This window comes from Eucyclogobius newberryi, unplaced genomic scaffold, assembly GCF_026437365.1.
Source record: "Eucyclogobius newberryi isolate DKJ021-1_F unplaced genomic scaffold, fEucNew1.0.hap1 SCAF_3, whole genome shotgun sequence".
NCBI classification, from domain to species: domain Eukaryota; kingdom Metazoa; phylum Chordata; class Actinopteri; order Gobiiformes; family Gobiidae; genus Eucyclogobius; species Eucyclogobius newberryi.
The window spans coordinates 1,344,880-1,372,500 of record NW_027315945.1 but is presented as its reverse complement, the minus strand read 5'-3'; the positions used below and the strand labels follow the sequence as shown (position 1 = coordinate 1,372,500).

The 27,621-nt window shown below is 42.4% G+C and overlaps 1 protein-coding gene across 1 annotated transcript; it reads left to right on the top strand.

Annotated features, from left to right (window-relative positions):
• The first annotated feature begins 10,645 nt into the window (after positions 1–10,645).
• On the top strand, positions 10,646–26,203 carry LOC140374016 (interleukin-21 receptor-like). The gene is made up of 7 exons (XM_072460775.1): positions 10,646–10,718; positions 12,882–12,987; positions 17,017–17,201; positions 17,804–18,130; positions 18,242–18,317; positions 19,066–19,159; positions 25,679–26,203. Exons 1-7 carry the CDS (start codon positions 10,646–10,648, stop codon positions 26,201–26,203), a joined length of 1,386 nt encoding a protein of 461 aa, XP_072316876.1.
• The last annotated feature ends 1,418 nt before the right edge of the window (positions 26,204–27,621 follow it).

The window sequence follows — 27,621 nt, the reverse complement described above, 5'->3', positions numbered from 1 at the left end:
TAGAAAATAAAGCACTCAGTAAAAGCCCCCACTTTCGGTAGACCGAGTAGATAAAAAGGGAAACACCCTCATCCTTCACTTGCCCTGCTCAATCCAGAGAGGACAGACCGACAAAGCTAACCAGCCGTCCGTGCAGTTGAGCGTGTTTCGTCGGCCTGAAGAAGGACATCCCGTCCGAAATGTCGCCGCGACCGACATGCTTTTTCTGATTTTGTGACTCGTTTTTTGTTTTTCTTTTATTTCGCGGCCCTTTTATTTAACTTAATTTGTTTGACCACATTTCGCACCTCGAGGCTAGAGCGCTTAGCAAAGCTAGCACTTTAGCCCGAGACTACACCTTAGCCTCCGGAGGCAATACAGGACACTAAAAAGCAATTTTAATTGCTAAAAGTTTTACCATAAAACACCAACATACATTAAAGACCCACGGGGCAAAGGCTCCTCTGAATTACACCAAAAACAGCGGAAAAAACACAAAAAAACAACATCCGCTTAAAGGTTGAATGGGCGATTTCTTTGGCACAAATCTAAGTCTTATTTCCTCGTGGCGTGGACTGCCGATTAGTCCTGCCACGTATCAATCATAAAACGCACCTACTGTTCACCTGCAGCCGCGTGTGGCCCGTCCCCGCGTTTCCGCGTGCCTAAGCACATGGATCTATCATAATATAGTTCCCTCAGTGTACGGGGCAAAATGAAGACGGAGAAAGACAGTTCGAGCTGAAGACGGAAATCTACGCGAGACGAGAGATGCGATGCGATGCGATCCGTGGCGCTAATAAACAAACGCACGTGTGTGTTGTATCAGTCCACACGGGGGAGTGGCATGCGCACTTTCGTCTGCGTTCTCAAATCGCCGAAAAATCGTCCATTGCGCCTTTAACATAAGGATGACATCCGGTTAGCCCTTAGCGAGCAAGCAAGAGATAAAAGTGCACAAAACACTTAATATTGGGAATTAAACACATTGAAAAGTACCAAATCACGACACAGTTGCCCTAACCACACCGAGGGTATAGTATAAACCCCATTTGAGAGAAATACTCACGAGAAGTGACATGGAGTGGCCGCGGGCACAGCCGCGGCTGCTGCAACCGCCGCAGCCCCGGGGCTCCGGGGCTCCGGGGAGCAGTCATGCTCCACCTTACAGCTTAGAATGTAGTTCTGCTCTGGTAATGCAGTCACGTTGTACATGCTGATAATACAATGTGTAATTAAACACCAGCTAAACTTTGACAAAGACGGACCTAACGCCTGTGAGTTTTTTGTCGTCATTTTTGTGAAAGTCCCGACATAAAAGAAAAAAAAAGTTAAGACTAGCTAACGTGATGGCGGAGGGAGTTCACACACCCGACCTGCTCGTTTTTGAAGGTGATCTAGCTGAAAACTAGCGTGTTTTTGAACGGGAATATGACATTTTCATCGAGGCGGCACACTCAGACAAAGCTGCGAAGACAAAGGCGTACATTCTCCTCAATCTCCATCGATAGAAGTCATTCATTTGTCTACGCCGCAGAAGTTAGAGCACCAGGTGATGGAGCCGTCCTCGCCCCGGCCAAGTCCAGAGAGTGTCTCAAAAGGAAAATGTGAAACCCGCAACACAACAAAACAATGGAAAGGCACAAGTTTCACACACAAAATCAAAAACACGGTGAGACAATCGAGTCGTTCATCAGTGATTTGAAAATAAAAGCCAAAAGTTGTCACTTTGGGGAGCTAACAGATGAACTTGTTAAAATCGTGTTTGGCATCAACAATGACAGTATAAGAAAAGCCCTGTTACGTGATAGTGACTTAACACTTGCCAAAGCCATTTCCATCTGCTGTATTTATGAAGTGACTGAGGAGAATACGAAAGCCTTGCCTAAACAGGCTGTCACCTCTGTGGATGCACTACAACAAAGCTCCACTGGGGGGAGCCAAAGAGCAAGGTTTAGACATGGAAATAAACAAGATGCAAAGTTTATCTCAAACTGAAACAATTGTGGAGGCAGCCACCCAGCACAAAGAGACAAATGTCCAGCATTTGGCCAACAATGTAACAAGATGAATCACTACAAAAAGTGCTGCAAATTCAAATCATCCAGTCAAGGTTATGAAAAGAAATGTTTTACAAAAGGTTACAACAGGAAACATGTGCACAACTTGGATGTAGAGCAGCCAGAATACACCGTCATTGATGACACTTTCTACGTGGATGGTGTGTCTGTGGATACTGTGAATACACAAATGGACAATCGTGATGAAGGTTTTGTGACTTTACAGGTCAATCACAAATCCATCGAAATGAAAATTGACACAGGTGCTAAATGCAATGTAATGGCAAAAGACACTTTCCAAACGCTTTCTGGACGTGAAATTATAAAATGTGGAACAAACACTAACCTTGTCGCGTATGGAGGCAGCAAAATAGAAACTGCCGGTTTTGTCACACTGCTATGTCACTTTGATGGACAGCTACACACGCTACCTTTCTTCCTAGTAGAGCGTGATGTACTACCACTGCTTGGGATTTCGCACATGTATGCGCCTTGGACTAGTCACACTGAGTCCTCATGTTCACCAGATCAGCACAGAGACTAAAGGGGACTTTGTCAAAACGATTAAAGAACAATACAAGGATGTGTTCAACAACAAACTAGGGGAACTTCCAATAACCTACTCAATGACCCTGGATCCAGATGTTCAGCCAGTCGTCCGCTCAGCTCATCGCATTCCACTGGCAATGCAGACGAGGGTAAAAGCGGAACTTGACAACATGACGAACAAAGGCATCATTACTCCTGTCTCCTGTCTCAATGGTACAGCCACCCACTCAGCACAGAGGGAATTTAACTCCCAACCAATTTTGGACTATTGGCATGCTCCAAAATCCAGTAGCAGAGCCAGATTTTCAGATTATGTTCAAATCCCTTTTTTTCTTTGCAGGAGACACTGTGTAGGCAGTTTCATCAAGTGCAAACTTGTTGGCCACATTTCCTCATTACAGAATGTTTAATCTACAGGAAGGGGAGAGGACCTAAGACTAATAGTAGTGCCTAGCTATTACAGTCTTAGGCCCTCTCCTTTTCTTATTGCTCTACCACATTAGGTCACACTTGAAACCAATTGACAATGAGTGCGCAAGTGGTTTAAAAAACGTAAGTTGTGGTAGGGTCATCAATCCAGCTGCGAGGGCCCTCGTGCCAAATCAAGTGGTTAGTTCATAGTGTGAGGTAATAGACACACATTAGGGAAAGGCCCATGTCTGTGGTTTGTATGGTTTAAAAAATAAAATATTATTGTGTTTTATTTCAAAATCTGAATATATTTTTGTCCAAGATTTACACTGGACACAATGCGAAAAGGTATGCGAAAATAATATTTATTGTGATAATAGATGAAGAGGGGATGTGACAGGCTGGATGTAGAGACTCAGGCTGTCTCATGTCTCAGATGGTCGTTCCAGCTGATTCGGGACCCCCAAAGAATTAGAAGTGCATAAGAGGGAATGAGCTCTGTGAAGGTCGGAGAGATCATAGCGGATATAGGAGAGGTAGGCACTGGAGGTCCAGCGACCAAGGACCTGGATGGCGTTATCGGGTATGCTGGCTCTGGCTGCGGAAGTGGCTGCGCCTATGCGGAATGAGGGAATAGGCCGGATCGACTGAGAATTCCTTTGAAGTGTTTGCTAAACCAGAATCTGGTAGCCATCTGGCCGGTTTCTGTAAGGAAGAGCGGGTCATTGCCCGCGGAGTTGATTGAGACTCGAAAAGAGATGTATTGCGCAAGGGGTTCGTGAGGACTTAACGCGGAGACGAGCCGGAAGAGGTGTTCCCTAACTGATCCGTCTTGCTCCGACGGAGAGAGAAGATTAGCAGGTCAGGGGAGTGGATGGAGAGGTCAGACAACCTCGGGTGGATAGTGTGGTTGAACTGTGAGGAGGTAGGGGCGAATTCGGAGCAACGCAGGAACCCGAAGAAGGCCGGCAGAAACATGCATTCTAGGGTGAGATCTACCGCTGGGGACGAGTATCCGGAGTGTATCGTGCGGATGCACGTACGGAATAGGGGAAGGCGCCGCGACGGGAAACGAGGTTCTGATTTTTTTAAGTCCTTTAAGCAGCATGGAAACGTGGCTGTGATTTGAAGTGCGAGAGCGTTGCTGGAAGTGGATGCGAAGTAGAGGTTGAACAGCCTGGTTTTGTTGTCGTAGCGGCTGAAGGCTGTGCCCTTCTTCCCCAACGCTTGTTGCAGGCCGGCCACGGTCCAGTCTCTGATGTCTAGCTTGCTTGGGGAAGCGCGCTTGGGCCCGTGCGGGCCAGCTCGGTTGCTGGCTGAGCAAGGATGAGAGAGCGGAGGCGGGCGGCGCAGCAATCGGCGATGGAGAGGAGAGTGAAGTGGGGAGGACCTTGGATCCCCGTGCCGACGGCGCGGCCCCGGTAAGCGAGTTGACTTATGCTGAGGCGTGGAGGGAACGGCGGTCGGGCTTGAGAGTGCTCGCTTGCCCGCGGCGTGACCCGCTTGGAATGCGCCAAAAGTATCAGAGTCGGACGGGTTGATGGCAAGTTCTGGATCCATGGACCTGCGTTGGGCAACTTGACTCTCCGACACTCTTGTCGAGAGTGCAGAGACAAACGGTGATGCTGGACTAGGCAGGTAGAAATAGGCTGCTAGGATAAAGGGGCATTAGTTAGGAGGCGTGGCTAGCATGAAGATGTTGAGGCGTGGACCTGATCCTGAACCACAGTTAATGACATCTCATCAAGTACATTTATGGTGTGACTGTGGAAGAAGTGGCATGCCCTTTGACCCCACAGGGCCTTGCTGCGGTTCAGCAGATGGACCCTCTGGCTAATTCCGCATGCTTTGGACGAGACATTTACTTGCAGGTTCTTCAAGTAGCATCCAATGTTTAGTGAGGAAAATTTAAAAACATTGAAACTATTGCCTTCAACAACACCATGTTTTGTTGAAAATATATTTTTACATTCATGGGAACCAATATACTTTTCATCTCAAAAATGCATATGTAAAATACTCAATACACTATAAAGAAACTTTACCTGTGCCACTCCTCATAATGTTCAATAATCTAGACAAAATGCTGTTGACACCATCACAACACACATGTTCATTGAATTTAATTTCTAAAAGGTGAACAGTACATTCAAATTCAGTACGTTAAAACACTTCCATTGGACATAGCAAACAGCAAAACCTTCCATCTGAGACATTAACACGGGACATAAACATGGGAAGTTGTGCAGATAAAGCAGACAAAACTTGAACGAACTTAAGAACCAAAAACTCCCATCAGACCAAAGCCAGTGTGAGAGGTATTAATGGCATGAATCAAATCGGACTTGAAGGCCGAGTAGTACTTATAATGCACAGGGATGCGGAGGGACTCGAAGCATGTGGAGGATGTGGAGGATGTGGGGAACGGTCCTGAAATGACTTCAACAGTAAGATTTTCTGAAATAATTTCCCGTCCTGTCCAGAACTTCACCAGATCAGTCAGCTCGCCATATGTTGCTGTGGAGCAGAAGACAGTGGGTGTTATTTCTTTGATAGCGCTACCATTACATCATCCTAAAGAATGAATACAAATGATTAACCATTTGCAATGAACTTATGGAGAAATCCACAAACTCTATTTTTATCATCACTTGAGCATTCATCGTCTTCACCATCCACTTTAGCAGTAGGCCATCTGATGCGGTGTGGGAGGAACTGAAAGGAATGAACAAAAGTATAAGCAATGGGCCTCATTCAAAAATGTTCTTAACTTCAACTTAATGCAAATAGACCTCCGTGCTGGATTCCTGACGTGTTTTTATGAAGTCAAATTGCTTCTTAAATGAGATTTAAGAACATTCTGCTATGAACACCACTAACCTGTCTCTCACCTATGCCCAGTTGCTCCTCTGTCTCTTCTCAATATTTAGATTGTTTGATCTCCACAATATCAAATAACATTGAATAGTCACCTCTCGGCTGACCATGTCTTCTTTTGGAAAAAGAAGCTCTGTTATATCTGGACGCTCCGTCAAGATTCCATATTGGGGTACTCCTTGAGACCTCTCCGCAGCTGCTTTATTTGTCGTGTCACACGACCAATCACCTTCAGATTTGAAGAGAATGTGTATCATGACGTAATCTAAAATATGTACATTTAATGAAAGCATACATACAGCATGTATGAAAAGCTTCTCAAAAAGACATTTTCTATTTTGTTCAGTTAGAACAGGCAGATCCCAGGCAGACGCCAAATCCTGAACACTTTTTTTCTCCTGTTCCGAAAGTACTGGCTGCTCAAGCTTCAAATGAAAAAGTTTATAGAAGTTAAAATATAGCACACCAACATGCACATACTATCATACATTTATAAATTGCATGCAAGAGAAATTGTTTCTCTGATGTCTATGTCTGGGCAATCGTTTTAAACCCATTTACCACATTTTCTCCAGCGCGTTTTGCCGTGACTGAGGCTGCACACTTAGAAGCGTCAATTCTACCAATGCAAAACACACACAGTAAATCTACTGTTACACGCTCCTGCGCGCAGCATCTCCCCCTCCCTCCTGCCGTGGTGCGTTCTGGGAAAACCCGGAAGAAAAAATCTTTTGAAATTGAAATTATATTTATATTTCGCCCGCCTGTTCAATATATTTCATTTAAAAATCTGCAAACCAAGTAATAAAATAACTGTTCCATTGTAGAAAAAGCTTCAGTTGTTTCATCTGGACTCCATCCAAGAGTCATTGTCAATAAAAGAATTTAGGTCGAGAACTCCGATATTTATACTATTCTGTGGTAAGTCCAACCCATTGGGAGGAGCCTTCCTGAAGAGGAACGAGTTGTTTGTTTCAACAGAAACTTACCCTCTTTGTATCTACCGAGCCTATTCAACCCTTTAATGGGCTATTAGTCTCCCCTTTGTCTTTGTGAGACCCTGGCTCACCCAACCTGAGGACCTGATTAACATCTAAATGTCCTGGTACTGGTCCTCTAACTCTCCGGGGGTTCAGAATACCATTGTAGACTACAGGAAGATTGAACCTTAGCCCTCCGTTTCTGTTTAAAGAAGGTTTTTCTTTTTTAACAAAAATAGCTTCCTTAACTCCTCTTTCAAACCATCTTTTCTCCCTGCTTAAAATCTTCACCTCACCGTCTTCAAACGAGTGATTAGAGGCTTCAAGATGGAGATGCACGGCACTCTGTGGTCCTGAACTAGTATTTCTTCTGTGCTGATAGAGCCTCTTATGCAGAGGCTGTTTAGCCTCTCTATGTAACATTCTTTACAACTTTCTTCACTGCATTGGATGGAATAAACTACATTGCTCTGTTTTTGAGTCGGCAACTTGTCCTTAGGATGAACCAGTTTTTGTCTTTAAGTGTTTACTGGTTTAAAATAAACAGGGACTTCGTGTTGTCTAAAAATTCTCTGCAGTTTTTCCGACAGGCCAGAGACATAAGGGATAGAAACACCCTTCATTCTCTGTTCAGTTTCCCTTTTGTCTTGCTTCTTGGTACTCTTCACTCTGTTGAGGGCCCAAGCGGGGTAACCACAGGCTGAGAGGGCATTTCGGACATGTTTGTCCTCTTTCTTCTTGCCCTCTGAGCTGGTGGGCACACCTTGAGCTCTGTGTTGTAAGGTTCTGATCACACCCAGCTTGTGCTGTAGTGGGTGGTTGGAACCAAAGAGCAGATACTGGTCTGTGTGTGTCGGTTTCCTATAAACTTCTATTTGGAGTTTCCCGTCTTCTCCTCTGATCGTGGAACAATCAAGAAAGGCCAAGCGATTCTCCTTAGCGTCTTCTCTTGTAAACCTGATATGAGGGTCCACAGCATTGATGTGCTCTGAGAAGGCTTCCAACTCTTGTTTCTTGATTGTTACAAAAGTATCATCGACATAGCGAAGCCACAGCTTTGGGGCAATGCCTGAGAAGGAGGCCAGTGCCTTCTTCTCAAAGTGCTCCATGTACAGGTTGGCCACTATGGGAGAGACGGGCGAGCCCATGGCACAGCCATGAATCTGTCTGTAAAATTGTCCCCGGAATTGAAAGTAAGTGGTGTTCAGACAGATGTCCAACAGTTTGCATATGTGTTCAGGTGTCAGTTTGGTCCTTTCCTGTAGGTGGTGTCTTCCTGCAGTCTGATCCTCACTGCTGCTACTGCATCAGAGGTCGGGATGCAGGTGAACAGGGACACAACATCATATGAAACCATGAGATCATCTGGCTCCAGTTTGAGATGTTTCACTTCATCCACAAAGTTGTAAGTAAATGCTTGGCCACATTGTAAGTGATGGAATCTGTGCTGCACACTATGGGTCTGAGTGGAACATCCTTTTTGTGTATTTTTGGAAGGCCATAAATGCATGGCATGGCTTCCCCAGGATACAGTCTGTAATACAGAGGCCGGTCTATCACTTCCTCTTTTTCCAGCCTTTGTAAACAGTCTGTCACTTTCTTCTTGTAGCCACTGGTCGGATCTCTTTTCAAGCGTTCGTATGTGGTCGTGTCCTCGAGGAGGGTGTGGACTTTGGCTTTGTAATCAGCTGCGTTGAGAATCACAGTGCAGCGTCCCTTGTCTGCTGAGAGGATGTTGATGCTGTGATCTTTTTCTAGAGCTGAAAGTGCTTTTCTCTCTTCAGATGTGATATTTGAAGGTGGTGGTTTGGCACTCTTCAGAGACGCTGTGACACGTAACCTCAGGTCTGCAGCCTCCGATTCAGTCATTTTGTTGTTCCTAATTGCAGTTTCAGTGGCTGTGATGTAGTCCTCTGTAGGGATGTGTTTAGAGGTGACAGAAAAGTTGAGCCCTTTAGAGAGCACGTCCTTTTCTGCCTGTGTCAGGACACGATCTGATAGGTTCTTAATCCAATTGTTTTTGCTGGTCACTAGTTTGTCTGTCTCAGTCCTAATGTCTAGCTGGACCTTACCTGCATTCTTTTTGCAGAAAGGGGGTACTAATAGCCACTTAAATGGTTGAATAGGCTCGGTAGATACAAAGAGGGTAAGTTTCTGTTGAAACAAACAACTCTTTCCTCTTCAGGAAGGCTCCCCCCAATGGGTTGGACTTACCACAGAATAGTATAAATATCGGAGTTCTCGACCTAAATTCTTTTATTGACAATGACTCTTAGATGAGGGTCGAAACGTCTATTTTTCTAACTGAGTCCAGATGACCACAACTGAAGCTTTTTCTACGATCTCCTGGAAAGTTATGGAATGATAAACTTATTTTTTCTCAACCGAATAATGAAAACATTGGATAATAGAATACCTTCAAGTGTGCATCTTAGAGGGCTGCCCCACTTCACACTTGGGTTCTTATAGAATGAAATGAGCTCCATGTCCTGTTCTGCAGGACTTCTTCGAAGGTCCATAGTCAGGTGTAAAGGATGTTCTGTTTTATAAATGCTGAGGTTCTGCTCCGCACATGCAGACAGCGCCTGAGCTGTCTCTGGTACGCTCAACCATCCGAAAAATTTAAACTCATTTACTTTGTGTGGATATACAAATATATATTATAAAAAAGGTATAAAGCATCTGCTCTTAATATTCATACCACTTTCCCTAAAGGTCACATACCATCTGTACCTGCCCTGGATGGGCCTGGCATTGGCTCTGCCCTCACTGACCCTCACTGACCTCCTCCCTGACCGTACTCATGTCATTTTCTGCACTACTCCAACATTTACAATTACACTCAAAAAAATAATAGAAAAAGAAAACTGGTCAAGAGTAATTAACTCTTTGGTTCACCAAAGTACATCTCGGACATGTTAGTGCCATATGAACCATCTTGGACTCTGAGGACCTCAGGCAATGGCACTAACATGTCTGAGGTGTACTTTGGTGGTAGGCCATGGAGAGACTTGTACACAAGCAGAGCTGCTTTAAAGTCTCTTCTCTGAGCCACAGGGGGCAGTGCAGAGACCCGAGAACAGGACTAATGTGCTCATACTTCCTGGTTCTAGTCAGGACCCGAGCAGCAGCGTTCTGGATGTACTGCAGCTGTTTTGCAGCTCGTTTGGAGAGACCAGTGAGCGGCCGTTACAGTCTAATCTACTGGAGACAAATGCCTGGATAAGTCTCTCCAAGTCTGGTTGAGACACTATGTTATTAATTTTGGCAATGTTTTTCAGATGGAAGAAAGTTACTGATGTTATTGAATTGATGTAGCGGTTGAAACTCATGTCTGAGTCCATAATTACTCCTACATTTTTTACCTTGGTTACTGGTTTTAGAGAGAGAGACTGGAGGTGACGCTAACACTTTCTCTAAGTTTTTGTGGGCCAAAGACGATGATTTCAGTTTTGTCTGGATTCAGCTGGAGGAAGTTGTTTTGCTCCACTCACTGATCTGTTGAAGGCAGTGACAGAGTGAATTGACAGGTCCATATTCACCTGCCGTCAGTGAGACATAGATCTGAGTGTCATCAGCATAATTGTGATAGCACCGGCTATCACAATTATGTTTCACAAATTGCTGTCCCAATGGCAGCATGTACAGATTGAACAGAAGGGGCCCAAGGATTGACCCTTGGGGCACCCACAGGTCTATGCCATGCTCTCAGAGATACAGTCACCAATCTCAACAAAGTATTTCCTGTTATCGAGGTAGGATTTCAACCACTTTAAGGCCATACCAGTGATGCCCACCCAGTCCTCTAACCTCTGTGGAAGTATCCTGTGGTCAACAGTGTCAGATGCAGCACTGAGGTCCAGTAAGACTAAAACAGAGGCCTTGCCATCATCAGTGCCCAGTGATAGGCGGTGGTCCGGTGCCCCTCGGCCTCATGGTTCTCTAAAGGCAGAGCCTCAAATGGTGGCAGTTTCTCCGGAACAAAGGCCTCAACCGGGGTCAAATCCAAACCAATTGACTCAAAACTCAAGACGGTGACTTAGAACCCAGTCTAGAACGACATTCTAGAGTCTCATCCCTTTAGATCTTGTACATCGCTACTTGGCTTTAGGAAAGGTTTATTAAAGAGCTAGTCTCACACATACTCTCCAGTAACATATTCATAAATATTCAGTCTACTAAATTGGAATCCTGATCCTAAAATAATGGGTTACGAGGCCCTGTTGGCCAAAACCTGCAACTGCTGTCAAATTCTGTTATAAGTGTCCAAAATTAACCATATCACTTTCAGTTCGATGGACTGGCTTAAATACCGTTTAGAACATCCTTCTACAATCTCTGTGTGTAACACGACTCTGCTTAAGTCAAATTGGACTCTTCCAGATTTCAATCTATTTCATTGTAGAATTTAGATGTGCACGTGTAAGATAGGCCATTTCTTCATCTTTTTGGGGGGGATTATGTGTCAAACAATGATTTTAAAGCTAGTTTCTGTTCACCACCCCTAACCCTACTCTAAAAATTACATTCAGACTTAATATGGAAATGGAAAACATTTGAAAAACTTTGGATTAAATGAGACTTGACTTTTTGACTTATTGTGCCTTAATTTTATTTATTTCATATTCATGATTATTTTTTATTATTTATTTTATTATCATTAGCTATTTTTTGTCCTGCTCTCTGGTCCTGTTGTTTTTATATTTTTTTTGTATATTTAAGAATTGAAAAAATAGGTAAATACTTGCAGTTCTTTTTTATTCTTCTTTTTTTTTAACTGAATTTATTCTCAGCCCACTAACACAACGTCAAGAATGTCATTGCAACACAAGGCCACACTCACACACGGAAAAAGCAGTGTGCTTTTTATATTTGTTCCTACTTACAAAAATACCCTTTCTCATGTTGTGTCACAGGCTGCAGTGTCATATGGTGGGACGCAGCTACCGCATTTCTCATAAACACTAAAACCACATCCTCAGACAGACCCATGCTTTTGACATCATCGCAGTTCAGTGCTGCACAATTCAAGCTTGTGATACATCAGATAAATGCAAATGAATTCCTGCAGTTCATAGGAGTTATTTCTACCAAATCAAACTCAAACAAGGTAAAAGGTCTTATTTATTGATTATTATCAGTACTCATTTTGAACTCCACATTCACATGTTCAACACAAGTGTAACTTTTTGTTCTGTATGGATCAGAACCTGAATCTAGACTGATGTATAGTTGACTGTACATGCTTTGTGAAGCCCTTCAAGGATTGTACTGTCATAACTAAAATGATATATTTTTCTTCTTTTTTTAGGCTGGGATACGTTTTTAACCATGGTTATACAACCTGGAATCCTTCTGCTGACCAAACTCTCTCTTTTAATTTACAGTGGTAAGTTTTCATAAAAAGTTACTTTTCTTTAATGAGTCAGTGTTGTGAAAGTGACAATCATAAAGGATCTTGGTGTTACAAAACAAAAACTGTCTGTATAGAGACCTAGCACGCCCTTGATTTGTTTTTGTCTTTATATGAAACTGTTTGACAGCTGTAAATATAAGCATATTCAATGGAACGTCAAAAACGTTACCAGACAAGAGAGACACAAAAACAATATACAATTTAAAAAACCTTCAAATAACCTAAGCCGCTGGGTAACTACTGGTAAATATGTCTTAATTTGTCTGAGTGTGTTTCTCCCAGTCATTTCAGTGTCCCCCATGCACCCAAGACATGCAAGTAAAATACAAGTAGCATCCTTGAGCTAAGGTTCTGACCAAGCAAAGCCTAAGATCTGGAAAAGGATGGGTCTAATGCAGAGAATGAATTGGCCTCACAATCGATTCATAAATAATATGGAATGGAATCTAAACCGCTCCACTGCCTGAAAATTCTTTGGGGTGTCTATAAGGACTCCGAGCATAATTGTAATTTAATTCAAATTACATTTTGAATGAACACAATTTGCATCAGCGAACCGTACTTGAAAAATATCCTTTCCACCCTACTTACTGTGTGTGTCTTTTGTAGTGAAATCATGTGCTGTGAGCTGCACTACAGACTATGAGACCTTACTCAACTGTTCATGCAGCGGTCTGGAGCCACCAGAGACATTGCTGCTTCAAGTCTACTGCAGGTACTATACTTCATAAGGTGCAGCAGTGTAGTAGTGCACTACAATAGTGTTCCCGGGGGTATGTGAGCTCGTTTACTAGGATGTATTTGAGTTGGTTCAGATTTAAACTACAGATGGAATTGAATAGTATTTGAATTAGTGCTTGGCAACATAAACGCATTAATGTGTGTGTGCTGGGCGCATAGACAGGAGCGGTGCTCGTTCAGGTAGCGATATGTTTTATAAATGCTACAGAAACACTGGTGTACAATATTGTTATTCATCTATTCATTTTATTCATTTATTTGGCAGGGACAATGCAGTCATGCATAGTTACAAAACAAAGCTTGTAGCCGGTGCTGTACATGCAAAGTTTATAGCCTGTGCTAATTTTCAACTCCCGTCCATTGTTGGGCTTTTCTACACTTTTTACAGATATAAAATATTATGCATTAAAAATGGTTTCCATTTTATAAATACATCAGTGGCAAATTTACATATCTACACAGCTCATCACTCATACACTTTCACTCATGCCTTTTCTTACCACTTAGATGTGGGTATAGTTTTTTCTGCCAGCACTTAAGTCCTGAGGTGAACATTTTTACCCCAGATATGCACTTTATTTCAGTGGGTAATGAATTCCACAGAGCACAGTGAGTTTGTGACTCTACTCGAGTCAAAAACGGTTGGGAACCAATCCAATCCATTTTATTTCTATAGCACGATTTACACAACCAGAGGGTTCCAAAGTGCTTCACAGCAGGTAAAAGACTACAGAGGCATAAATAGGATAAAAGTAATAAAATAAGATATAAAAACAAAATCAAATAGAAAATTAAATCAAACAAACACACTAAAATCAATGGAATAAAAATAAATAAAATAAAATAAATAAAAGGTGCTGCCCTCCCAACATAAAACATACAATCCACATACTACATGGTGTTAAAAGCCAGATAAAACAGATGTTTTTTAGAAGCGATTTAAAAAGAGGCAGTGATGAGGCTTTTCTTATGAGGAGTGGCAGTGTGTTCCACAGTTTTGGAGCTGCCACTGCAAAGGCTCGTTCACCTCTGACCTTTAGCCCGTGGCACTGCAAGGAGCTGGTCAGCTGACCTGAGGGAACGGCTGGGTGTAGGGGTGTAGCAGCTCGGAGAGGTAAAGAGGGGCAAGACCATTTAAGGCTTTAAAAGTAAATAAAAGAGTTTTAAAATGAATCCTAAAATGAACGGGCAGCCAGTGGAGTGAAGCTAAAATAGGCGAAATGTGCTCATATTTTCTTGTTCCAGTTAAAAGACGGGCAGCAGCATTTTGGACCAGTTGAAGACAAGCAATTGAGGACCCACTAACCCCCATATAGAGAGCATTGCAGTAATCCATCTGAGGGGTGACAAAGGCGTGGATTACGGTTTCAAAATGCTGTCTCTGAAGGACTGTTTTTTTATTTTTGCCAGCTGCCTCAACTGGAAGAAGCTTGACTTCACCACAGCTTTTATCTGGCTGTCCAGTTTAAGGTCTGGGTCCACTTTCACCCCCAGATTGCTCATGATAGTTTTTTGATACTGGGCTAGAGGACCCAGGTCAACCATGGGGGTCACAGAAGTCCCACCAAAGACCATGACTTCAGTCTTTTTTTCATTAAAATTTAAACAGTTCAGAGACATCCAGGCTTTAATGTCTTTTAGGCACTCTAGCAATGGCATAACACTATAGGAGTCAGATTTGTTGAGGGGGACATGGATCTGTCATCTGCATAGCAATGAAAAGAGATGCCATGTTTCCTGAGGATTGAGCCAAGTGGGAGTCGATAGAGAGAGAATAAAAGAGGGCCAAGCACAGAGCCCTGCGGGACCCATATGAGAGGGGAGCCGTGGAGGACACAGAGTCAGCCAGGCTGACACAGAATGTTCCATGTGACAGGACCTGAACCATTCTAATGCAGTGCCACTGATGCCCTCCCACTGCTCCAAGCGTCAGTCAGGATTTCATGGTCCACTGTATCAAATGCTGCAGCCAAATCTAAAAGTACACGGACAACACAGTGACCAGAGTCAGTAGCTAAAAAGATGTCATTAAAAACTCTTAAAAGTGCAGATTCGGTGCTGTGCAAGGTTTTAAAACCAGATTGGAAAATCTTCAAGAATATTTTGTTCTTTTAAAAAATCCATGAGCTGGGAATAGACCATTTTTTCCAAGATTTTAGAAAGGAAGGGCAGTATAGAAATAGGCCTGAAATTTGCCCAAACAGTAGGATCCAGCCCGTTTTTTTTTTTAACAAGGGTTGCACAACGGCATGTTTAAATTTAACAGGAACCACTCCAGAAGTCAGACTGATATTAATAACTGTGATAAAAGATGGGCCAACAGTCTGAAAAGCCTCCTTAAACAGTCGGGGAGGGACAGTGTCACCTGGAGAACCTGAGGGCTTCAAATGATCAACAATCTCCTGCACAAAGGGGAGGGTCACTGGCTCAAACGTGTTCAAAACAGCAGAGCAGGGAATATACACTGAAGGGTCAATGGCAAGAGGTGAAATAAGTGCTCTGGTAGAGGTGACTTTATTAATGAAGAAGTTAAGAAAGTCTTCACACACATATGCCTCAACAGTCTGTGGTGCATTCAGAGCAGAGTTGATCACTTTAAATACAACACGAGGTTTGTGGGAATTCAACAGGATAACTTGTAGTTTGTCTTTTTCCTTCTTCAATCCTGTCTGGCAGCACGGGTTGTTTCATTCAGCCTTAGATTTAGGCTTTTGCCGTTTATTCTATTGCCGCAATGTCTATAGCATTTTTACAGGTGTCAAGAAAGCATGAGTTCAGGGCCTCTGTATTCTCACACACAGATTCAGGGATGACACAGTTTTGACTGAAAGCAGGGTTGTCCACAATCACTGTGTGTGTGTGTGGCAGTCTACAGTCTCTGTATGTGCATGTCTGTGTGTGTGTGTGTGTGTGTGGGGGGGGGGGACATTGAGGTTGAGAGTTCAGCAGGATGACCGCTGCAGGGAGGAAGCTTTTTCTGAACCTGCTGGTCCGGGAACGGAGCACCCTGTAGCGCCTCCCGGAGGGGAGGAGGGCAAACAGTTGGTGGCTGGGGTGAGAGCTGTCTCTGACGATGCTGCGCGCATTTGAAGTCTTTCTTAAAAACAATCGCAATTCCTCCTCCTCGACCAGTCGTCCGAGGAGAATTAAAATAGCAGCACTCGTCAGGTAAAAGTTCTGTGAAGACACTGGACTCACCGACACTCAGCCAGGTCTCGGAGATGAAGAAGAAATCCAGTTCCCGGGATATGAAGAAGTCCTTAAGGATAAACGATTTATTCCCCAGTAATCTGGCGTTAACCAGGCCAAACCTAGGAGCTGTCGCGTCGGGGCGAACAGCTGGTGAGGAGGCCCGAGTCAGAGGCCGCAGATATTCCAGATTCACTTAAGGGGAGCAAGACACGCGACGAGGCTGGAACACCACATCAGAACCATCAACGGGGACCAGACAGGCAGGAACAAGGTCCAGGGAACGACGAGACACACACAGGCGAGGACCAGCTCCATGTCCACCACGATCAGGACGTACAAACCCGGCCCTCAGCCTCACAAGACAGCCGCTACGTTTCCCCCGGCGTCGTCGGCGTTTTCGCCGTGGAGGTGGCGCTAGAGTCCGGCGGAGATATGGCGGGATATCCGATAAGAAATGAGACTCAGTTTTTTTGTCGTAATAATCAAAATTGAGAAGATTTTCCGCGGTGATTCTCAGATCTAGCAGCGTCTGGCGATCATACACCAGCAGAGTGTTAAAGGTACAACAAGTGTTAGAAACAGCAGCAACACACACAACAGCTGGAGCAGCTGACGGCCCGCCTGACACACTGGGGCCATTTTGAATCACTGGGCTGGAGTGACGATTATTAGCAATGGTAGTATCAATTAGGGTTAAAATGAATTTGAAATGTTGGTTCAACATTCTGACAAGTATCACTACACACGTATTACTGTATTATTGCATGTATTGAGTTTTACAGAATAAAGTTTGTTTTGTACGCATTTGCAGACTTGAGGAGTTGAAGCTAAATGCTAGCTGCCAGGTGAGCAAACAGCAGTCCTTCTGTGTTATGTACCCTGACATAATGGAAGAGATTGCAGATGTGGAGACCATGTGCAGTGCCAGTGCTTTTCGTGAGAAAGACCACAATGTGATGACCACAAACTCCTCTGAATGGCCACTGAGATACGCAGGTGAGACATCTTATAATTTAAACTAAGAGCCTCATTTATCAATCAATACACTCAACTGCTAGTTTAAACTAAAAACTATTTGCAAATGTTACACAACTGTAAATGTAAAATAGGGTAACATGTGAAAAGAGTAAGCCAGGGGCTTGATGCTGCCCTTCTTATTTCATTGAATGCCAACTGCAGTTTTATGCAGCTAACAGTCTTCCTGAAGGTGTGAGATTGCCTTCTACTCTGACAATGTTCATATCAAGGCTAACAACAGTTTTGTTTAGCTGGGCATATGACTGAAAGGATTTTATTTGCACTCTTCTCTTTTATGTCTTTCACCGTTTTGTATTGTTGCCTTGTGCATAAATTGTGCTCTACAAATAAATTGACCTTGCCTTGCTAATGAGAGAACAGCCAGGATGGATCAATCTGTCACTTCAGAGCAGGGCGTTCTGCAGTGGGCGCTTGTCTGTTGCATTGGAGCAGTGCAGAGCCAGACTTTCACCCAAGATTTTGGGGGAAAAAAAACTAATTTAATTGAATAGAAGCACACCCGTTTATTCCCTGCTGCCAGAAACATTTGCAAACCAAGACTTCTTTCTTTTTTCTTGCAGTAAGACCTTGGCCTCCATTCAATATCCATGTGAAAAATGTCCAAGGTTCATATACCATAAGCTGGGACACCAAGAACCCAGGGCATTGTCTGGTGTTTAGAGTCCGTATTTGGAATACCCTCGGGCCACAGACGTCAGTGATCAATCTGGAGAGCAAAGAGTCTGTTGTTCACTTGGAACAATTGGAGCTGCTTCCTGGTGTTTTCTATGGAGTGGATGTTCAGGCCAAGCTGTGCCCTGGGTTTCGGTATGAGGGACCATGGAGTGACTGGAGTTCCACCACATTATGGACCAGTGCATCTTCTGATCACAGTGCACAGGTTGCAGGTACTTCTTTGTCTAGGGCTTTTCATTAAAAACATCACATGTCCACCTATGACCACCATAAAGCGAAGGGAAATTGGTGAGTTTCTAAATATTTTGTTGTTTGTTTTTTAGAAAACAATCATTATTACTGGCTTATCCCAATCTTCATCTTAATAATGTGCTTGTCAGTGGGGTTCCCAAAAGCTATGTGAGTATGGAAAAAAACATTTCATATTGTTTTCATGTTGTTACTTATTTACCTATTATGCTACAAAATAAAGTAATTAGAAACATTTTAAAATAAAACATACCAAAATATATAATAAGCATAATTTTAAAGTAGTGGTTTATTCCTTTTGTTTTAGTTAAAAACACACAATTATGTGCTCATGACTTTTGTTGTTCCAGTATACAATCTGCTGTTTATGTCTACATTTACTGGCATCCCCTCCCACATAGAAACTACATACACAGACGACACAGTGTGACAAGTGAGAATTGAGAAAGGCTGCTATATGTATAGTATGTACACACTTTACATACCTTAAACATTTCAACAAATGTAAAAGCTGTGATAAAATAACAGCCAACTAGACTTAGTGTTATTTATAAATCGGTCAAACAAACCAATCAAACATGGCAGCAATTTTAGCATGAAACATTTATTATTTTGTTTTTGAAAATGTGCCCAGAGTGGCATTTGTGGATGGAAATGTGCATTCAAAGAAAGTTATGTTTCTCAGTTTGTTTCACGTTCTTGTGACACTACGACAGTCAACTTGAACGTCCTGATCACATCACTCAAAACAGAGTGCTACCATTATCAATCTGGTGTGAGGCGAGTTAAACTGAAAAGGGATGAAGCAAGAACCTGGTATAATTGCAAAGTGCCTGGATGGCTCTTTTTGTCTATGCATGATACTAAACTCAAAAACATAACCCAATATTTATTTTAGGTTTTGCCAGAAGAGGTTAAAGAGTTTGACGTTCATCCCAAATCCTAGAGAATTTTTCAAGCCTCTGTACAATAGTTACCAGGGAAATTTCAAGGTAAGACTTAACAGTTCATTCGTACTTGACATGTTCATTAGACTCTGCAGTTTTGATCACCTACTTTTCATGACGTAAATTTACCTCACAAATACTGCAATTTGCAATAGTCATTGTTGCATGTTCACTGCCACACATACATTATTCACATTTGTAAAACAAACAATCTTAACTTTTTTTCTTAATGCTGTCATTTATTTAAGAAGATTGGGAATTATTGTTATTTGTGAAACACTGAAGTGCTAAAGCAGTAGCTAATACATTAAACCAGGAGTATCTCTCCTTATGTGAGTTGCTTTTGACTACTGTTTGGAAGATGTGGAGCTTTCTATCTTTGGGCACAGGGAGCATGAGTGCACCCTTAAAAAAAACAATGTTACCAGCACCTGCTCCTGGGGACTTTCCCCTCACACTGTTCAGATTTACACCAGTCATTATATACGTACCAGAGGAGGTGGAAAAAGCCCCTGTGACGTTGTGACATTTGATCAAATACCGAATCTACATATGAAACCTGTTAAACATTGAGACCAGAGTTAAGCACTTTTTTCTAAACTTTGAAAAGCTGGTATACTGTAAAATAGCTAGAATGTAGTGAAAAGAGGTTCAAATGAACAACATGCATCATATTAAAAGGATGTGTTCTATTTTTGTTTTGTTTTATTTAAATTAGGTTAATTTTATTTATTTATGTATTTATTTATTTACTTACAAAACCACAAAAAAAAAAAAACTGAATGAGATTCAAAGACAGCATTGACATTATATAAGTTGTCCTGAACATTTGCCCGGTTCCAAATTAAGTCCAAACATATTGTTTTGCCATTTTCTGTATGTATATATTAGTATATTATTATTAGGCTCAGTCGAAGGATGAGAATCGTCCTGGCGAGGGACTAAAATTGTATTGAGCAGTAAACAAGGGCAGATATGCTCGTGGGTGGTATCAAAAATTAGAACTCTGTGAGTTCTACTTTTGAATGAAGATTCCGTGAAAAATATGAAAGACGGCTCAGTAGCGCCACCTCAATAATGGATTCACATGGGGCTAATGGGAGCCTGACGGCAAAAAAGTTGCAGTAAAAATATGACGCTCACTCCAAAAAATAGTTCATGTGAGGACAGGCGAGGACAAAATCAGACACAGAACCCAAGAACAATGAAATGTTATACATTTCAAGCTGATACACCTTCGGGTATAGTAGTCGTGAATTTGAAACAAAATCGCAAATGAAGCCTGCGTAAATTCAGCCTGGAAGACCTAACTCCACCCATCTACGTCAAGGCCACCATGGAAGGACCCCTCTCCCCAGCGCCATCATCGCACTCAAGCGGGCGCCCGCCTGTCCGTCTGTGAGAGTCAGATCCCTCTCTTCACCATGGACTCTCCCAGGTTTCTGCGCTTAACCCAAAAAGGTTATGCAGTTTTTCCTGGCCAAAGAAGTAGGGTGTAAGGACAGAAGGAGGGTGAAAGGACAGGGGGCGTCTGTACCATGGCCCTCGCACCTGCTCCTCATCCCCAATCAACGCTCTCAAGTGACTCCTCCCCGCTCCCAATCAGCGCCCAGGCGGTCGCATTTAAGCCCTCAGGCAGATGGCTCGGCCGCTCAAACCGTACTGCGACCCACCACCTCCCCAGCTCCTCCTCTACATTCCCCTCATCCTCTACCTCCTCTTAAAATTTACCACCACCAGTCTCCAGGCTCCGGGGGGAGACATCTAATACAAATAGATCATGGAGTGCCCATGATTGCAACGTCTTCCGCCGGGGTCTGAGCGCTAAATAACTCTCTAATAAAGCTTGCTAAACAGTCCATTCTCGTGGTCTCTTTGTCTCTCCAGGGTGAATTGTATTTGTAATGTTATTGGAGCGTTTGTGAAGATTTCCAAGCTGAACGTAATGATATATAAATGTAGTGGCTAGCTAACAAAATGGCTCTCGAGCGCCCTCTCCAAACTTGATATTCGAAATTGATATAAGAATTCATAAAACACAATCTATTTGTCGTAGACAATTGAACGAAATTACAACAGGGTCATTTGTGCTCCAGCTCGTATTTTTATAGTGGAAAACAATTGGCGAAAAAAAGAGTTTCCGTTAGGCTGAGCAAAACAATATGTCTGTTTGCCGCCACTAGACCGACCCGCTATGAAACTAGCTGACTGAAAAAAAAATCAGCATTTTGTTGAAAAAACATCAAAATCTTTTATTTTTCAATTATTTCGCCGACTCACCGACCGGACTTCCCTAAACCGCCGGGTCGAATATTTTTGTCACACTGGTAAACCTGTCTTTCATCTCAAAGGACTGATAACGCACTGTGCACCGCATGTGCATCTTCATTTTCAGTCCTCCACATACGTCTGCGAGATATTGCTTTTTATAAGGTAGTTTGCCTTTGTCGGCGCCACTGACATGTCCATAGTAATGTGAGCCTCGGTCAGGGTGTGAAATTTGACTTACGCAAATGCATTCTGGGATTGAAACACCCCCAGCAGCGTCATCACAACAAACATGGCGGCGCCCGTGTCACCCGCATGTTCCCCTCGCTCGCCTTCGCCACCAAAATAATGGATAGCGGCATACAAAAGGTCGATTGAAATATCTTATTTTTTAGACATTAAAAAACATTCCAGGGGTCCAAATTGGGGTGGTTTGTGGGAGAAAAATAACAATAATAAGGCTGCCCCAAATAAATTGTCTGTTTGCTGTAACCCGAGTAAACATAAGTGGCTCGGTCGGTAGGCAAATTCTTATTTTTTTTAAGGCAAAAAAAAATCCAAATTTTGTCATTTTTTGAGTCGGAGTGACCACCAGGGGTCAGGCTTCAACAGTCCAGAGGTCAGGCTTCAACAGTCCAGGGGTCAGGCTTCAACAGTCCAGAGGTCAGGCTTCAACAGTCCAGGGGTCAGGCTTCAACAGTCCAGAGGTCAGGCTTCAACAGTCCAGGGGTCAGGCTTCAACAGTCCAGGGGTCAGGCTTCAACAGTCCAGAGGTCAGGCTTCAACAGTCCAGGGGTCAGGCTTCAACAGTCCAGGGGTCAGGCTTCAACAGTCCAGAGGTCAGGCTTCAACAGTCCAGGGGTCATGCTTCAACAGTCCAGAGGTCAGACTTCAACCCGATTGTGAGACTAAATCTCCAGATTTTTAGATATTTCCATCGACCTTTTGTACGTCGTTATCCTTTATTTTGGTAGTGAAGGCGAGCGGGGGGAACATGCGGGGGACACGGGCGCCGCCATGTTTGTTGTGCTTACGCTGCTGGGCTTGTTTCCCTCCCAGAATGCAATGCACAAGTCAAATTTAAATGACGCCACACCATGACGCAGAACAGCATGAGCGGTGGTGAGGGCAGTGGCGCTGACAGAGCCAAATCAACATGTAGCAGACAAAATAGGTTCCTTCCTGCCTGGTCTGCGTAACACAGAAGCACATGAAGATCCGAAAGTGGAGATGCATATGCGTTGCGTAATGCGTTATTGGTCCCTTGGGATGAAAGATAGGTTTATCAGCGCCATGAAATTAATCTACACAGCGCTTTAGGAAAGACCGGTCGGTGAGTCGCCGAAATATTTGAAAAATAGAATAATTTGGCGTTTTTTTTAAGTTGGCTAGTTTTATACCGGGTCGGTCGGGTTACGGCAAACATACATATTATTTTGCTCAGCCTCATTTATTAATGATTTCCTATTAGTCTGCAGCCGGTCAGTTTAACTTCACGTTTGGCAACCTGTGATTTAGAGTCAATAACACTGCTAGATCTCACAGCAGTGCGCTGTGAGCGTTTTAGCTTAGCTCCGTCTGCTCCGGTGTAGCCGAGGTAAAAGTGACGAAAATCACGAAAACTAACACCAAACCACCATAAAACACAGCGTTAAAGCAATCCTTTAGAGTAAAAGATGTTGAACCTGGCTGTATGCGCTTCTTGCAAATACGCAGCAGAAGCCGAACAACAAAAGCTAGCCTAGCTAGCCCCAAAGTTAGCTCGCTAACAGGAATAAAAAACACGAAGAATCAGACATTACACCACCCCAAACAGCTAGTTTCATGAGAGTTTGTTATGGTAATTATTTAGCAACTATCCTTCACATTCAATTAAACGCCGAAATTACGCAGCGGAAGACGAACAACAACAGCTCGCTTAGATAGCATAGCTAGCTCCTAAGAGGAATAGAAAATACAAACTACTTACGCCATGAGGAACTGTAAAGTATTTCTGCAGACTTCATTCTCTCCGATGATATAGGTGGTCCTGGCAGACTTTCGCTTTGTTTGCCGAAGTCGTCATCTCTGAAGTACGTCTGTTTGCCTCGATATGTCCATCTTCAATGCTTCACGCTGCAAACAACCAGGGCGTGCCTGCCCTGCATAAGTAGCCATCTGCTCATAGCCCATTGGCTGACTACAATAACGCAGCCTGCTGCTGCGGTCCAAGTAACGCCCCCAAAAGTCCGACAGAACGCTGGAAACTAGCAATCTTTCACGGCTTAATGTATGCGTTTAATACTGCCAATACAGTTATCTGATACATGGAGTGGCTACTTCATGACTCCAACTTTCACATAATGCAAAAAAACAAAAATCACTAATTTGGGGGAAAAAAAGCTAAAACTCTGTTTTTCTCCGTTTCGTCTAGCCAACTCAAATTAGAAAATTTGAATTGAGATTTGACCCTCTTTAGTAATATCTTTGTTTGGTAAAGAGCATTTTTTGTGTCAGGTAATTTCTCCTTTAATATTTTTAATTTTCTATAGCACTTAAGCATTCCCCTTCTTGGTATGATTTACCTCCAGCAATATTAGATTTTCTGGTAGCTCATTTAGCCTTTTTTCCCTTAGTTTCTTTCTTGCAGAGGCAATAGCAATATTTTTTCCTCTCAAAACCGCTTTGGGTTAGGGTTGCTAACTTAATATCCCAAGTGATGTGCGGGGAAGTTTCCCCATTGTAGTCCTCCACCAGACAAGTCTTAGTGTCATTTGAGGGTCATTAAGCAGACATTGGACCTCCAAAATTAGTTTTTTCATCATTTTTAAGGTGGCGGGGGAGACACCAGCTTTCTGGGGGTTGGATTTCCGAACTGAGAGAGTGGTGGGTGAGGGGGGGTTTCTCAGCCAGTTTCCCTAAAAGGAGATTTAGAGGTAATTCTCAGCAGCAGTGCAACTATACACCATACACGGATGTCCCCTTAAAAACTGGAAAAAATGTCCATCTTCAATCATCAAACACAAATTTATCCAATCAATATTATTTACTTCTTAATTCCAAACATTTAGAGCCAATCATTCTATTCTATAATTCCCATAATTAAACCCAATGTTGAAGGCTTGCATTATGTGAAATAAATATAAGTAATAAGTAAAAAGTCATTTAAGATTAATATTATGTAATATTTTTAGAAGTGAAATGCGAATGTTTAGTCCCAATGGTTGTGAAAACTAGTTATGATACCAAATATCAACATATTGATACTGACAGAGGTGATTTTTGTAGTACATTCTTCGTATTCTAGGTTTCCTGCACATATGTTTACTATTTATATTAGTTCGAGCAGAGGTTGAAAGAAAATAATGATGACCAACATAAAATTGTTCATATTCGAGGAGTTTTAACGCATTCTAGTGCAAAACTCTGTAAAACTGATATCGGCATCCGGTTGATATCGTAATATATGCCATAGAAGTACTTTGTACCGGATCAAATAAAAATCTGTGGTATCACTCATCACGAGTGAAAACAACACAATTTCTTCCTTGAAGCTTTATTAATAAAGCTTTGGTTTTTTTTCTCCTATAAGTAAAAACGTGATTAGTGTTTGTTGACATTGGATTGAGACCGTGTACATCCTCCAGCGTCTCGTCCCATAATTATATATATAATGTAATATAATATTAATATATATATATTATATATATATATATATATATATATATATATATATTTTGTTATGTAGAATAAATTAGCATTTTTAACAGGCTCACGGTCAATTGGATCGTTGCAGCAGCTCGTGGAGTGTTAAACCATGATCTAAGGGGCAGCTCCTGTACAGTCAGATCTCCAGATGGTCTAGTTTTGGGTTAGTGTGCTATTGAATCGAATACAAGGGTTTTTGGGTAAGAGTACTATTTTGCAGATGAAATTTGTGTTAAACTAATCTAACAATGCCAATGAGATTAGAGGTTTAATATTTTTCAACATTCAAAGATTAAACTTGGCAGGACAAGTAAAAAGATATATTATGGCCTTATCCAAAAACCGTCAGGAAGTCGCCTATATATGACGGAACCTGGAATATTAAAAATCATAGCCCTCTTACTTTTAATATTTCTATTTGGAGTTTGTGAGGCTAAACCAGTGGGGAATTTCATTTAAGTTGGTCAACTAGTTGAAGTCAAGAGCATGTATATCTGCCACCTAGATTCCAAATGAAAGAGGTGCACTTAGCATCAGTTCGGAGCAGAAGTTATTAGAAGCTATATTTTCTCAAAAAGTGATGTTACTTGTGTTTTGTGTGTGTGGCAGGCCTGGGTGATGCCTTCGTTCACTGAACACAACTCTCTGAAGAAGGATACTGTGATGGATGTGAAACTCCACCCAACACTTCTGTCTTCTTTGAACTTGAATCCAGCTCACAGCTCATTCCACAGCCTCTGTCATGTTTCTATATCCACAGTTTCCAAAGAAGACCTTCTTTTCCACTGCTCTGGGAGTTCTGACTATCCCACCGAGGAAAGCTATGGGCCAGGTTTGAGGGACCGAGATCCAGAGAAGACCGCACCTTTACATTTGAGCACCCTGAACTTTTTCCAGGATGTTGATGATAAGATGTTGTCTGGAAATGACTACCCACTAATGGATCTGGACACCATAGATAGTGGATTTGAAGAGTGCAGCAGCCCCCCAGTTCCAGGACAACTACTCTACCAGCACCACCAGACAGGTCCCACTGGAGAGCAGCTATGTGACCTTCACCGCACGAATTATGTGAAACAATGGAGTATGAGCCATCAAACACCAGCCAAAAATGTCTCCAACAAAACAGTGTAGTCACCTAGTGTATATATATATATATATATATATATATATATATAAATATATATAATAATAATAATAATAATAATAATAATAATAACTTTTATTTATATAGCGCTTTTCAGTGACCCAAAGACGCATATGTATATGTATATGTATATGTATATGTATAATCCCATGTTCAATTTGTGAAAACTGATCTCCACACACACACACACACAAAAACACACACACGCGTGTCCACACACAAACGCGCGCACACACAAACAGTTGCTTTGGCTAATTTTCTTCTTGGATTTATTTTAGATTCTTTAGACTTTGTCTTCTTATGGACAATGGGCACAAAACCAACAAATGACCACACCCATTCACCACATTCACAGTACAGTACATGTCAAGTACATGCAAAACACAGCGGTGGCCTGTTCTTGTTTGTTTTTACAATGAAAAATTCTTTAGTACATTGTTTCAAATGATTTTGTTCAATTGTCTTCTGTTTCTTACACTATCAGATGCTTTTGTCAAATTGGTCAAAATGGTTCTCTATTGCTCTATTACTCTATTGCTACCAAAACGTGTAAACCAGCCCTACCCCTCCATTCAGCAGTTTGTACTCACCCCACAATCATAGCGTGGTTTCCCATTTGTTTTATAGTCTCTTGTTAGCTACATGCCACGTCCCCAAAACTCTTGTCCCTTCACCTTGGCTCCAATATCAAGCCGTCTTCCTTGTGTTCCCTCAATGGATCCAGGTCTCCTAAGCCGGCTTCCAACTCCTGGCAGCACCTCTTACTAGTATCTCAATAGTGTCTGTATTTCAGCTTCTTTTATATCAGGGGGGCCCACACATTTTCGGGTCACAAGCTACTTTTATATTCGACAAAGCCCGAAGATCTACCGATAGATCTAAATGATTATATAATTTAGTATCATTATCATCATGTAATTAGACTGTAGAAACACAATGTAGGCTTTTATTAAGAGGCTAATATTGTTTATCATATACAAATGTGCGATATAAAAAGGAGAGAGTATTTTGAAAATAAAATACTGATCACAACTACGCTAATGATGGTTGAGCTTAACCAGCACTTCCTCTCTTCTCCTGCTTCTTGCCTTGACGCTCTCTCCTCTCTCCTCCTTCCTCGGCGTTACACAGCGCGCACCTCGACACTTTCGCTTTGGCGCTTTTCAACGGTTTCCAGCGCGCTTTGCACTATAGACACTCACTGCCTCTGCAATCGACCGGTCGATTGTGATCGATGTATTGGGCATCCCTGTTTTAGATGTTCTTAATCCAATTTTTGTTAGCAATATATAATTTTTCTTTTCTCATCTTGGGCCACTTAATTGGGCTGAATATGCCTTCATGGTTAAGGGATGCTGCTCAGATCCATTTTATGAACCATATTAAGATTGTTCTTGCTAATCTG